General features: G+C 38.7%; 1 protein-coding gene across 1 annotated transcript; it reads right to left on the minus strand.

The window, feature by feature from the left end:
- Positions 1-11,908: 11,908 nt before the first annotated feature.
- LOC309436091 (SH2B adapter protein 1-like) lies at positions 11,909-15,098 on the minus strand. The gene is given in 3 exon segments (XM_082044986.1): positions 11,909-13,086; positions 14,089-14,476; positions 14,478-15,098. Coding segments are annotated over 2 exon segments (537 nt in total). The 5' UTR covers positions 14,682-15,098; the 3' UTR covers positions 11,909-13,086; positions 14,089-14,143.
- Positions 15,099-15,305: the final 207 nt, after the last annotated feature.

Here is a 15,305-nt window from a genome sequence, read left to right on the forward strand (position 1 = left end):
AGTATGCGTGCAGGTAGGATAGTTATCATAACATAAATTATTTGGAATTTAAATATTTTTTGCTATATTCATCCTGAACAAGATACTGAGTAGTGTCTGATGTCCAATGGCCTAAAACAAAAGCAGAGAACTGAGCTAATTATTTGGATAAATTAAATCTCTGTTCAGATGTTCAGCACAACAGTCACTGCAATGTTACCAGTGATCCATGCCGCATCCCATATAGAAAACACTTTGTATTTTCTGGAATGAGAGAAGTCAGGATTTGAGGAGGGTTGATAATTGCCACAATGCTTATTGTTCTCTGTGCAGGAGACAGTTTTCAGGTCGCCGTCTGATATACAAATTCTTGTCAGCAGAAGCAGCTTGTGCAGCCGTTTCTCCCCCAGGCAGCCATCCCCACTCCTCAGATGTGCCATATAGGTGGGGTCATATAGGCAACAACAGAGAAAGTGGTTTAGATTAAAAATCACACTGAGAAGCACCCAAAGAAGATGTTTTCCATAAATGAGCTCTGCAGCCAAAAAAGTCAACATTTCTTAAATTCTGTGGGAAAAACTCAGGATATGCTGTTTTAACAGACGTCAAATGTAAACAGAGCAGATCATTAAAATCGTTCCAACATAACCTCTTGGACCGTAAAAAACTTGAAATGTATTTTATTGCTGAGAAGAGTGAGAAGACAGACAGATAATAAGCTGGCAGCTTCAGAAGCAACAAAGCAGTTTGCCACAGCAGTATGGCTTAATTTTCAAAGGGAGATTTGCAAGGAAATCTTGACAAATTATTTGCCTTAAACAGAGCTCATCTGAATCACATCATAGCAAACTAGGAAAATAAAATAAAATAAAATAAAATAAAATAAAATAAAATAAAATAAAATAAAATAAAATAAAATAAAATAAAATAAAATAAAATAAAATAAAATAAAATGAGACATACAAAGGAATTTTACTCTGTGATATGCTTTACCCCTCAAACAGCAGGATTTGACATTTTTTTCTATTTCAGAAAACAAGTTAACATTCATTGGTTTTCATCCCTGCTATGCATTTCCAAGTTTACATCAGCTTTTCAAGCAGGGATAAACCTCGGGGAAGAGTGAAACACCTAAATATAGAATTTTATGTGAAAATAATTAGTGCTAAGAGAGAAAGTAGAAAGTATATTCTTTTCCCAAGTGTCTGCATTAGAAAATATTTTAATATTTCCTTTTCCTAGTTCCATTCAGACTGTCATTCTTTGGATTGTTGCAATGTATTATCTTCAGTAATGATTCAAACACATATTAATGGTGTTTTTCCCAAACAGATAGACTTGGAGGGTTTCCTAAACCTCCTAAATGTGGTGGATTTTTGTTTGTTTGTGGTTTGGAGTTTTTAGTTGTTGGTTTTGGTTTTGCTTGTTTCTTTTGGGTTTTGGTTTGGTTTTTTATTTGCTAAGGGAGTTAGTATTCTCCATCTGCTGTTCCTAAAAAGTACATTTTTACCCTTTTTGTGTGCTTGCAAGTATTGGGACTCTGTCTCTTAAAAGATGGAGAAAAAGAACCAGCACAGATAGATAGTTAAGAACTCCTGTTTAAATCCTACTCCAGAGAAAACATTTTTTAAAAAGGAGTTGGATGCCACTTAAAAAAATTCAACCTTATTTTTAACAAACTGTTCACTGGTAGAGCAGTTCCTAGAGCCTCTTATTGGTAGTTTAATATATACGTGAAAACACAGCAAGAACTGAACTCATGATTATTCAGCATGAAAGATCAACCTTGGAAAGTTTTCATATATAGCACTGCAGTTTTTCACAGCTTTAAATATCAACAACAACAATATAATTATGACCTCAAATTGAAAGGCATTATGTTTTTTTCAAAGGAGAGCTTCTGCTGTTCTCAGTGCTACTTGTTTCCCATTCCCCCATGGAGGTCAGGGTAACACCCAGTTTTCAGATTCATAAATATTCCATTTTGTTTGCATTTTTGAAAAGCTCTTTGCACCATCCGGCATAGTTGCATCAGCTTGACTGCAAGGCCTATGTGTGTTAGTAATCTTCAGTTATCACTCATTACTGGAAGTAGCTTGCCTTACTTTCAGCCTGCTAAATGATGTTGCTTGCCCACAGCTTTCTTCGTCTGAGATCATAGTTTTCTGAAAACTGTATTTATTTATTTGCTGTTATTGAAAGTGAGTTAATGTGGTCTCAAAAATCAGACTGATGTTTAAAACCTATTCTTAATCTAAAGAACCAAGTTATAACATTACGATTCTTCTTCAAGTTTCACAGATCTCATCTGTGTTATTCTCTCTTGACACCAGGTGGCAGGGGAAATATCTTGCTGTTTTGAAACTTCAAGATTATTATTAAAAGAAAAAAATCCATTCTCTACTGATGCAATTTTCAAAACAGGGAGAAGAGAGAAATGTAGGCAAGCCAGTCAACCTAAGGATCCTTCTCCCTGGTTTTGAGTGGTTTCCATTCTGTAGCTGAGAATCTTTCTCTGAAAAAACTTAATTAAAAGCTGGAAAGTTGATTCTGAAGTGTTGTACTTCCAGCTGAGAATATGTTCTAGTTTGCAAGTGTCTCATCAAAAAGTTCCCTATCTAGTTTTTCCTAGACATCTAACATATAGGTCACTCATTGGCTGAACTCTGTCCTCAAATATGTACATGGCTATCATTGCATCACTGATTTTCTGTCCTACAGTAAAAACGTGTATTTCTTCGTCCTACCCGTTAATATAAATCTGGTACCAGCATCACTGGCAGCTGCAGTTTCAATAGCTAAACACAAATCAGAGTACAATTTAGGTCTTGAGCTACATTTTGCACCACTGCTATACTTTTCTCTGTTTATTTTCAGAACTTCCAGCTACACAGTGGACAACTCATTGTCTGATGTATGTGTTCATTACAGCACTTTATAATATCATTCCAAATTAGTCTTTTACATCTAGATAAATGCCTGTAGATTATCTGACTTTTTTTTTGCAACAGCAACTGTACTAGTTGAGAGAATCGTATTAGTGCCAAAAAAATCAAGGAAGATCATTTAAAGTGAGACAACATGAACAGGTCTGATTCTCTTTGTAGTCACAACAGTGAGAGTTGAGAATAATGCCAATGAAGCAGAGTTAGTTTGTATAAAACTAAACAAGACTCAGCGCATTGAGTTTCAGCTGAAGAAAAACAATTCAGAAGAGATGTTTTGGCTATTTTTTCCTAGACAGTTTACAATGGTGTAAGTCAGAGGAATGCCACTACAGTAACAGATACAGACTGATACGCATCTGTGGAGGAGCTGGCTAGAAACACTCTCTGTGTTAAACATTGTTAGTTTTAAGGATTTTGCAGCTGTGCTTTTGCTCAAATAATTCAGACATCCGCTGTTTTCCAGCAGCTTCGGCTGCTGCCCTTTACCATTTCCTGTGCCACTCAAGGCCAATTGCTCACAGTTCAAGGGAAAAAAACATCCAGGATCTAAAATTAGGGCATTTCCCTAAAGACAGCAGGACTCTTGGAAATAATTTTCCCATAATAAGATGTGATGAAATAATTATCCGAATTTAATTTACCCTTCAACATTAATAATATAACAGCCTGTACTTACTTCATGCTTTTGCAGAGTACTTCAATGACTGTCCTGGTGTCTCTGCTATTTCTATGCCTCCTACCTGGGCTGAGCAGTGACCACTGATTTTAGCTGGCTCCAAGCCTCACTCCTGATGTAAAGTAATTGCAATTGAGTTAGTCTGATGAACCATAGCTCTATATCTATCCCAGGTTGTCTATTACTGACAGTTATTTATCCAAAAATAAAAACAATGTGAATAGTCTTTAGCTCTAATCCTTTATTTTTTGAAGAGACTACACAGGACTTAAAAAATTATAGAAGCTGTGCTTGTGGGAGATTACAGGGTATCCCAGACAGTATATGTTTTTGTACAATAAAGATTTTTCCTCCAGAATCTGCAGAGACAAATATTAGAAAACTCCAAACCATGACCTATGAAGACTCCACTGAGAAAAAATAGTAATAATCTAAAAATTTTCCTCTTATTTACGATCGAACAGTATTATCAAAGACAGTGGAACTAGAGATGTATAAGTGAAGGCAGAACATGAAGATTAAGAAGATTACAAAGATTTATCATTTTTGTGTGGAATTTTTGAAACTGTGGGCTCTCTGCAACTAATTTAATATGCTTGCATCACCTTTTTGTGTACTATCCTTGCAGTATTTGTCTGGAAAGCCATAAGGTTGTTTTTCAGGCCATGTTTTCCATGTGGCAGTGAAGTCTGCAATAGCATTTACATTTCAGAATTCTGAACTCCTGTGCTTTCAGCATTAACAACAATTATCTACTAGTATTAATTTAACTAAACCTATTTTTCCACTTTAAAATATTTATCTGTAGAAGAAAAAACCTTGCTTCCTAGGGGATAAGCAAACTTTATCTCCATTTTACAGCTCAGTAGGCTGTGGCTCAAAATTGATGAAGATGCACAAGGTCGAGACAAATTTTATTGCAAGAATTAACTTCCGTAATCCATGGCATGACAAGCACCACTTTTGATTCAACAAAGTTCCTCACGCTTTGGCATATCCTGGGATGTAGAGTAGCGAACTTCTAGAGTGGCAGCTGATCACATAACGCTCCTCAGCATCTCATGGAAACCTGCTAGAACAGCACTGGATGTGCGTGCAGGTATATTGTGTGTATAGATATGGTGTATGCATAACCTGTTATGCAAATTGGCACAATTTCATATGTTTTTGTAACTCAGCTGTGCCTGTTTTACACACAACCTTCTGCTTATCTCTGGAGTTGGTTTTCATGGGATATGCATAAATTTTAACCCAAGCGTTCAGCTCCAAAACCCCTTTAGTCAGAATCAATCACCCCCAGTGATTGGACTTGAGATTCATTCCACATACAGCTTTTCAGGAGCTAACCCTATAGGATTACACCTCTAATGCATCCTCAGGTCTCTCACCCTTGTGCCACAGACAGCAGGTCAAGGAGGAAGGACGGAGGAAATCACCCTGTAGGTGTGGAATATGAGTCCAGCATTAGAGGAGGTCCAAGGTAGGTATCAAAACCAACAGGACTGTGAACGCAATCAGGGCTCACCAGTACCACAGGGCTCTCTTGCAGAGGCATCCCATTCATGGACACACTCCCTGCCTGCCCTCCAGTGATCTAATCCCTTCTCAGAACATGACTGCAGGGGCAGAAAGACTAAAATGCCTCTTTTATGCTTTGAATGATCTCTTTACCTCAGAACTGAGATGGTTTAGTGAGGCTCTGAAGGAAATAATGATGTGTGGTTGCCTAGTGTTCCTGTTCTGTGAGTGTATCTAAGGCTTCAAAGACCACTTCAGTTCCATGGCACTAATGCATGGTTTTAAAAAAATGAGCAAAACTCCAACCTTAGCAAGGCTGCACAAAAGAACATATGGTGTGAATGTAAGGCCCATCCCTGGAAACTTAGCAACTCACAGAACATCCAAATCTGACTTGATTAAAGCTACAGCAGGAAACACAGGTCTTACTAAAACAAAAATAACCCCAAGCCCCAGATATTTTTCGTAGCTCGAATTCAAGCCATTTGTATCAAAAAGCTCTAACTCCTGTAAGTACCCATACATAAGCAATTCGTATGCCACTATTCTATGTGCAAGGTAAGAGATGAGTTTTGAATAGGTTCTTGATAAATTGGAGATAATTATTCATCTGTCTTTGGCTAGTCTCAAACACTTCATGCAAAGTCTCAAGTCTTCCCAGTGAGATAAGAGCAAATTGTACAGTTGATGAACACCATAGGCTGTGGTAAGTTGTACTGATGCGTCTCTCCTTGCACTCTGCAGGCAATTTTTCTTGAGGAGGGAAAGTCCCTGACTAGTTCAGTCTCTCTGAACACTCTTTTTCTCATCTGAAATGTTAAGAATTTCTCAATTGATGCATCAAGCTGTTTCTCAGTGGCGGATTACATTTTTGTTAGCTTGTTTTGTAAAATAGCAGAATGCTTAATTTTGTCTGGTGGTTGTTGTTGTTTTGTTTGTTTGGGTTTTTGGGGGTTCTTTTTGTTCTGTTTGTTTGTTTTGTATTTTAGTTGGTTGGTTGGTTTTTATTTTGTTTTTATAACAAGCCTACCAGGAGCTGTGTACCATAAGGAGCTTTGTTTCTTTTTTGGTGGTGTAAAATAGTAGAATAGAATATTTCATTACTCAGAGAATCGAAGAGGTGGATATGTAAATATTACATTTATGTTAATATAAATACTTTTGCTGCCTGTCTAGTTTGGATGTATTATTGTTAAGTAGCAAGTTGCCATTAGAAAAGTGAGGCTTTCAAATACCACCTATAAATATATTCAGAAAAATCCTATTACTGCTGATATAGGAGTATAAAAAAGTCCTGCTATGATGATCTCCAATTTTGCAGCACTAAGAAATAATGGAACTACTATATTAACCTAAAAAACACAAAAAATGACCTTTCTCTATTTCTGTCTTTGGACATGACACATTCATTTAAGTACCCACCAGAAATCAGATCTATAAACAGATCTAACCAAAAAAAAAAAAAAAAAAAAAAAAAAAGAAAACACCTTCAACTCTGCAGAAATACTAAAATTAAAATATTTTTGAAAAAAAAAAAAAGCTCTTTATTAACTCTTTACAGAAACAAAAATACTTTTCAAATATTTTCTCACTCTAAGACATAAGATATTACTGTATTTATTACTGATCCTGACATACACTTTGAAAAGGGGAACTAATTTAGGAAGATAAATATTTGAAATACTGATATTTGATGAGTTGAAGAATATATTTATTTGTCTTTTCTTGCCTGAAGAATGTCCTTCCAAAAGGTGTTTCAACTAGGAACTCTTAGAACAATTGCATTTATATACGGACTACAAAAGCTATCAATAAAATACATTATGTTAACGTTAAAATGAAACGGGAAATTTGATTTCTACCCTTGAACAGTCATGCTGTACTCAGGATAAATAGCTCTAAGCCCAGACAAAACCAAGAAATAATAAGTACATGAGGGACTGATACTATAATGATAGCCAGGAATAAATCCAAAGTTGCTATTCGGGAGCATTCCTTATTCATTATTTCCAAATTTACTGCCTAAATTAGGATCTTGTGAAAATTAAACAACATATGCAGCACCCTTCATGGCTGATAAAAGAACTAAGTTAAAATATCAGATGAAAGTACAGCACATTTTATTCATTAAAGACATAAAAATCAGTTTACTTAGCTCTTTTGTTCTCCTAGATCCTCTGATTCTAAACATCAATTTCAATAGAAGATCCTGTTTCTGGGATCAAGTTTCTATACTAGATACTCAGCCTCCACTAAAATTAGTTTTTTATTTCCCAGGACTGTAGAGAAGGTTGTTGCTAGATTCAGACTGTGCATTCAAGAACATCAAGCTTATTGTAGTAAATTTAGTTTGATATGCTCAATTGGGTAGCTATTTCTTCTTTAATCCAATGTTGCTAATACTGTGGAATGACTTCATTGCAGAAATTCACTTTCTAGCTCCCAGTATTAAGAGTAAAATTCATTTATTCTATTAAAGGGAGAAAATAGTATTATTTCATACTATTTTTAGTTCAAAAAAGCTGAACTGGATTTACCCATCCTTTCAAAAATATTTCTCTTTAGGAAAAGATCGAGTCTAGTATTTTCAGTTTAGAATATCTAAGGACATAGTGGAAGACATTACCCTCACCATTTTAGTGGTGTGATGAAAATTTAGTATAAATACATTAGAAATGTGCTCAGAGATCTTTCACAGAATTATTAAGTCTGAAGAAACCAAGCTGTGTGAACTTTTTATTACCGATAATCAGAAAATTGGACTCAGATCATTAATGAAGTGAGTTATGAATTCCAAACTGAGTTGGGTATATGAGCAAGTCAATTATTGTATTAATACATGCAAAAAGTTGTTTAATGCTCAAATATATACTATATGTAACTCCAAAACAAGTAGATACAATGTACAATCTTGTCTCAAAGTTGTGTATTAAATGTAAAACAAAAATGAGAAATTCCTCACTTTTTAACTTTTTTTTTTTAAACATGTTTAGGAAATCTAGATAAAATGCAGAGTTCTGGTCAAATGTCACTTAATATATGAAAAACAAAACAAAAACAAAAACAAACAAACAAACAAACAAACAAAAAACAGACACAAACCCCTAAAACTCTCTGCTGCATATTTTTTATTTAACTAATCCAGATGTTTATATTTTAGATACAGAGGTTATACTAAACAGACATTGAAATGTATCTAGTTTTCTTGCCAACAGCAAGGATACAAACTGTGAGACACTATATGTGTGAATTTCTACTGAAAGGTCACAGAATATAACAGCCACAAACAACAACACATTTCTTTGGAAGTTTTTAGAAAACATGGAGGAAAAAATAATAATTCATATTAACTGCCTTTAGGATAAGCTTCAAGAGGCTGAAGTACACTCAAATTCCAAGAAAAGCAAAAATCTTAACAAAGAATGAGGAAGTTTCGAAAAGTATAGTGTCTAGTGTCTCCAGTTTGGAAAATGTGTCAACCTTTGATTTTGTTCCTCCATGGGATGAGTCTAACAGAGATCGCAGATATGACAATTTAGTGCCACTCCCCAGACTTGACTTGTTTTTCTCACAAGTCAGATGTAGTTTTATAACTGTGGCTGACTATGGATTGCATTGCTACAGTACCATTAGGTATTAGGATTTTCTAAATTCCTATGAATGATCAAATGGTTTAAGATATTCAAATAAAAATATGAATTATGCCTCAAATATAATTTGTTAAAACAATTACCACAAATGGTAATCAGATAAAATTTAAGATTCAACTATTAAAATTAATTTCACAAGGACTGCCAACATCAGAAACAGCAGCAATAACAGAATCCAGTAATCCTAATTCCAGTCTCCCAACCTAAGTATTAGAAGATACACTGTATTCCAAATAATCCATTAAAAGTGCAAGAAGAGAGATACTGCGTATGACAATACTCTTATTGTTCTTCATCCTAGAGATTAGGTGATGCTCTAAATGTCATTTAATGTTAGATCATTTTATTATTGTCAAGATAAAAGGAAAATTCTGTCTATACACACAGAGATATAGTCATGCCTACAATGCACATTAATTCTTGTAGAAAATTTACAGCAAACTGGCTCTCACTAGCGCTGATTTAAGTGACTACTTTTTCACTGTCCAGGAGCCATTCTCCCCTCTTATACAGAAAATAACATCACATGTAGGAAAATACTACTAATAAACAAGACTTTACTTTCAAAGTTAAGTAATGACAAAAAAAGTTACAAGTTGTATTTTCTGAACTTCCTGTCTATGCAGAAAGATAACATTGGTGCTTAGGAAAGGTGTGTACATAGTGTAAGAATTTTAAATGATGGTTTAATTACTGAGCAACTACAGTACTGTAATTCTCATTCTACTCCAAAATATATGAATGGGAAGAAAATATAATCAGTTCCTCTTGAGAAATACCAACAATATATCTTCCCTGTTATAAGATAACACAAATTCCTGCGAAATAATAACCAACATTTCAAGAAACACAAAATTTACACATTGAAACATAGGCATTTATGAGATTTTTCTCCACCCCAATCATAATGATTTGAAATTTTGTGTGAGCTCTCGAGGAACGTGTCTAATCTTTCACAATTCTAAAAAGGAACCTAAACATCTCACACATCTGCTGGATCCTGTGCCTCAAGCATGAAATATATAAGTATCACCTTCTCCCTCTTGTAGTGTAGGATGAAATGAAAGGAGCAAGTCCAAAATGGATTGTCATGACAAGGAAAATGCCCCATATGCACATTCCTGTCTGAACCCACCCAAATTATGTGAAAAACTGTCCAAACCAAGAGAGTCTTTCCAGCCCTATATCCAGTGTAACTTCATTTTGGAATACTTTAGTACTGGAAAATACCTTAGGGGTAAGGAGGCTGGGGGTTTTTGTTGTTGTTTTTGGTTTGGGTGGGTTTTTTTAAACAAAGGACAACATTCTAGAAAACAGTGTATAAACAAAGCAAAACCATTCCTGAGCTAACTACCTTTCGTATTAAGGCATATATATTTGATTGGACAAGATGATCTTTTGAGGTCCCTTCCAAACCCTAACATTCTGTGATTCTGTGTGATTCTCTCTTTCTTTCAGTAAGATTAAACCCAGCCCTACTATAATTTTGAGTAAGATTACAGAAAATGATAAATTTCAGAAAGATTAATTCAGCTCTATTATGATTTCCAAACACCAGCATGACATAACAAAGTAGTTTCACTTTAAATTTCCTTTTCCTAAGGCAGGTGATACAGGCCAGTTTGATATTTCAGGACTGAAGTTTCAGATCTGTGAGAAAGTCACCGAGTACCTCCTGTTTTGGGATGATGGTCACCGAGTACCTCCTGTTTTGGGATGATGGTCATGCTGTATGGAGGGAATGGGATTATTACTGGAGGTCCCAGAGCCAGGTATTAATTTGAAAAAGAACAAAAAGGCAACTGTTTTGTTGCTGTGATGCTGTAGCTCTGTAGATTCATACATACATAATTATCTTCCATTTTTTTTTAATAACACATAATCTTCTGTGCTTCTCCTACAGTGAAAATTAACAGTGGTTTGTTCTCTTTTTTAACTTAAATGAGCCTAGAATGGAACCAGCCCAAAAAATCCCCAATGCAAGTGTTATAAATGAAGACAAGTTTCTAAGCCAATTAATCAATTTTATTGAGCAAGCGAATTTAAAGCAAGCAAGTAATTAGGCAAAACAGCGCTGGGTGACCGGGGGAAGCTCGGTTCCGCCACCGGGCACCCCCTCCAGTCTTCGTGGGTGCTTATATACGTTTTTACACGTGTTCATGCATTGGTTGATGCTGTTCGCGGGCTTCCAGTGGCTCTCTGGATTGGTGGAAGGTGTTGCTATGGAAGAATTTGCTGTGGAAAATGTTGCCTTTTGAGCCACTTGGATGTCGCTGGTTTCTGGCTTGAAAAAGCTGAGTCACTGGGGGGGGTGCTTGTCCTCTGCACCCCCACAGTGGGTGCACCTGAAGCCTCCAAACATCCCCCACACTGGCCGCAGGCATCCAGTGCTCAGTGGCGCCTCGGCACTCCTTTCTCCTAATGGCCCTGGTCAGGGTGCTCTGGGGCCAAACAAAAGAAGCTGTTAGCCTTAAGTACCAGAAAAAGAAGGAGATGCGCCCACTCCTTACAAACTGAAGAGGGGGAAGGAGAAAGAGGGGGTTTGCACCAAGGCATTCAGGCCTTGGTTTTAACTGTCACTACAAAGTTCTACAAAACAGAATCAAACTTGTATAAACACAGTTACTGCTTACAACAATATGTATAATATAACACAACATACATAATACAACTGAGTTCCACTTGATTTGATCAACAATAACAATTTTGATCATTTACTTATTACAATCCCCCCTTTCCTTTTTTTCCACCTATTCGTTGATCAAATCGAGTTACCGCTTCTTGAGATAGTAAGGTTATTTCGGCTTCTTCATCAGTGCCATGTTTCTACAGCAGCATAAGGTGCACCTGCTCTACACGGCTTTTAATTAGCCCAATAAGTCGATTTAGGATACAGCCCTGTATCCCAAATATCATTCATTACATTTTCTGAACAATATGATATCTTTGGAACAATGACAACTGACATACAATACTCTCGGGAACTGTTAAACACCTTTAAAGACATACATGGAGTAAGTCCCGTCCTGGAACATATCCATTTTGTTCCATTCGGGGGAATAACATATCATAGATTCAATCACATGGACACTGATACAGAGCGGCAGCAGGCACCCTGGGCCCGTGACCACGGCTACCGAACCTTCAAACCCCTATGTCCAGTTTGAAGTCCTATTTGACTGCATGAACAACTTATCTTTGCTGCTTTCTGACCTTCCCGATGACCCGCCAGCTTGTCAAGAGAACTTGTGGCTTCTGGTGCCAAATGTCTGATCAAAGAAGAGCATCCCTTACTGTGATATTCATAAACTTAAAGTTATTCCAGAAAGTCTATCTTATTTACCACGCTTGGCACAGTTCTGGCATAAGGTTGGAGTAAAAGAGGGTGACCCTGATGTGGTCTGCTGTTGTATTATCCTCCCATCGATAGAGGGTCCATTTAAAAGGTTGGTGGGAACTCCCCTGGTCTATTGCTATTATTGCCGGTAAGGTAAAGAGGATTAGGGAGAGCGATCCAGCCCCCAGTCGGCTGGAAATCAGCCAGCAAAAGTTCATTTTGTTGAGGGTCATTTTGCTAAACGGAGTTGCTTTACTTCAGGAGTTTTCAGAAGCACTTACCAATTCCCACAAGGATACCCCTCTGCCTTGCCCTAGGCCTATTCTGTCGCTTTAGAATAGCCGGGTAAGTTATCTTCTCGGCAGCAGTTGTAGTCTTCAGGGAACTGCCTCCTGAATTCTCTCCTTATTCTGTCGCAACTCACTTTTCAACATCCAATTTGATAGGGCTATTTAAATACTAGGTTTTGGCCACTGTCCCGAATCCTCACAGGGTCTGGACTTACAGGTTATAAGAACTGAATATTTTCATTACACTCTATATTCTTAATTATAATCTCCTTTTCCATCTGTACGATAGTTTTGTACCCTTCTCTTTGATAATGTCCATATCTAGGCCAATCCTCCCTTCCAGTAATTTTCAATATTTCCACAGTCCTTACGGTTTCTCCCAAACACACACCACACCATCATTCAACCTGATAAAGTTTTTTTCCCAATGCTGTATCCCGCACCATCTACACACACGACATACCCAAGGATCACATTGTTTGCATACAGGACACACAATATCTATCTTCCGCAATTCCTTATAATTGTCCATAAGAAGCTTAGTGTTATACGTCACGTGTCTGCTTCCTCCTGAAGGTCAACTTTGACTCGTCCGGGTTCCCGGCGACTTCCTAGTCTGTATGCAGGATAGGACCTTTTACTCGGCTAGCGTGTGTCCATCCTCTTTCTGCGGTGTGGACTGCGGTATCTGTGGTGAGTAAAACAAGGAAAGGTCCCTCCCAGCGAGGGGTTAATGATGATTCCTTCCATGTTTTTTTTTTTTTTACGAGTAGCTTGTACTCCCCAATGGGTTTGCCTATGAAACTCTCTCAAAACTTGCCAAGCTACTCCCCTCGGGAGCATTTCCCTCTCATCAGGTAGCCACCACTTCTCTACCCATTCTACTATTCCCATTTGTTCTAATTTCTCCTTTTCCTGATTTGTAAATCTCATAGCATACTTAGTTTGTACAGAGTCCTGTTCAACTGCTTTTATTACCAGTAACGCAGCTTTCTGAGCTTCCTCATCTGCTGAATTATTCCCCCTCATTTGTATGGAGGTTCCCTTCCGATGGCCCTTTACATAAACTACCGTGATTTGTTTGGGCCCTCTCAATGCCTCCAAAGTTTGCTTTATTAAGGTCTCATGTATTAATCCCTTCCTAATAAGTTATATTCGGCCTCAGATACTAACAAAAAGGACCCTACCCCTATCCGGGATGGGGATTCTATTTCTACTTCCCTAATCATGCCAGGACTTCTGAATGGGCCCACAAAAATCATGGGTCTGTCTCAAAAGAAAGAAAAAAAAAGACACTTGAGGGCTGCCCGCCCCCCCCCCGACAAAAGCAGAGCCAAAGCCGTAGGAAACAGCGCCGCGGCTGGGAACCCGACTCAGTCGGATTCGAACACGCCATCAAAACAAATCAACAAAAAAATCTACAGAGTAGACCTTTCTGCCCCTGAATCTACCAGGAGTTCCATCTCCTGGTGCTGGGGACCTAATTTCAATTTTATCAGGGGCTCTGTTGTTTTAGAAGTCCCCAGCAAATAGAGCCCCTGACACCCCTACTCAGCATAATACATTTTCTCATCCTGTATACGCTTCCTGCAGTTCCTGCGCATATGTCCCTTCCTCTGACAATAAGAACATTCGATTTCCCTCAAATCCTTCAACCCGACTTGACTTCCCTGAGGTGGCCCATTCCCACCTATGCGTGGTGGTCCTCCCCATGGTGGGGGGGAGGGCGGGATTGGGGGTCGTTGTTACGGGGGCTGCTCGGCCAGGTTGTCGGGGTCGGTGGCCGAACGGCTCCCGGAGTGATCGCGGCCCATTGGCCGCTGCGCCGCCACGACGTAGCGGAGCAGGGTGACGTCGCTGGGCCCCCCGGACTCGAGGGGAATAGGGTGCACTCGGAAATGCTCCAGCATGTCCAGCACCGACTGGAACCACAGGTGCTGCACACGGCACTGCGCCTCCTCGTTCAGAGACAGCCGCAGGTGCTTGGCCCTGCCCTGGAAGTTGAAGGTCAGCACGTAGTCCCCACGCCACGTCTCGCTCTGCCGCACCAGGAACAGCCCGTGGTCGCCCGCCCCCCCCTGCCAGCACCAGCTGCGCCGCGCGCAGCCACGACAGTGGCCCGTGGAACCAGGGGAACGGGGACAGCGGGTGCGGGGGAACCAACAGGGACGGACCGGGGCCCTCGGGGGCATCGCCGGAGCCGGGGGACAACGGGGGGTCCCCGAGACCCCCGTAGGCACCCTGCGCCTTCTGTGGAGTCATCCTCTGTCTCTCTCGACCCATTTCCTTAGTAGTAAGCCAAAGGATTTATCACAGATCTATAAGCAGCTACAAAAAAGCAGACACTAAACCTAGAAGTTTGGGGAAATATTTTCTCTCGCACTGTTGCTACATAGAAATAATCCTAACATCTTTCAACAGGCTACTCAGATATTTCCTTCATCAACATCAGTGCCACATACTATTTTCCAAAATACCTTGCAGTTTACAATCTACAGCTAGAAAAAGCTGAAGGGACTCTCCCCTCTCATCCACCAGCACGGGAGAGGAAAGAAAGTAAAAAACAGGAAGGAAGAAGAAAATCCACAAAGATTCAAACTGCACTAAGCTTTAAATCCTGCTTCTACAGGTATATAATATCAGCCATCAAAAGCTATCAAAAGTCCTTAAGTACATCTGAAAATTAAGATGAAGAACCATTCTGTTCCCTCTGCAACACGTTCGTTAAGCCTGCAAAACTGAGAAGAAGTGGTTTTTAATCCCGAAACGTGAGACTTGCATCAACAATTCCGAATAACTATTTCTTCCCAGATTCTGGTTACATTAAACTCTTACTCTTAAAAGTCTAAGTGTCTGTTAATAAGAATATTTAGGGCTATGGAAGAGGTGAGATATGAGCTTTAAACT

This window comes from Streptopelia decaocto (assembly GCF_964273445.1).
Source record: "Streptopelia decaocto genome assembly, chromosome: 2".
Lineage (NCBI taxonomy): Eukaryota > Metazoa > Chordata > Aves > Columbiformes > Columbidae > Streptopelia > Streptopelia decaocto.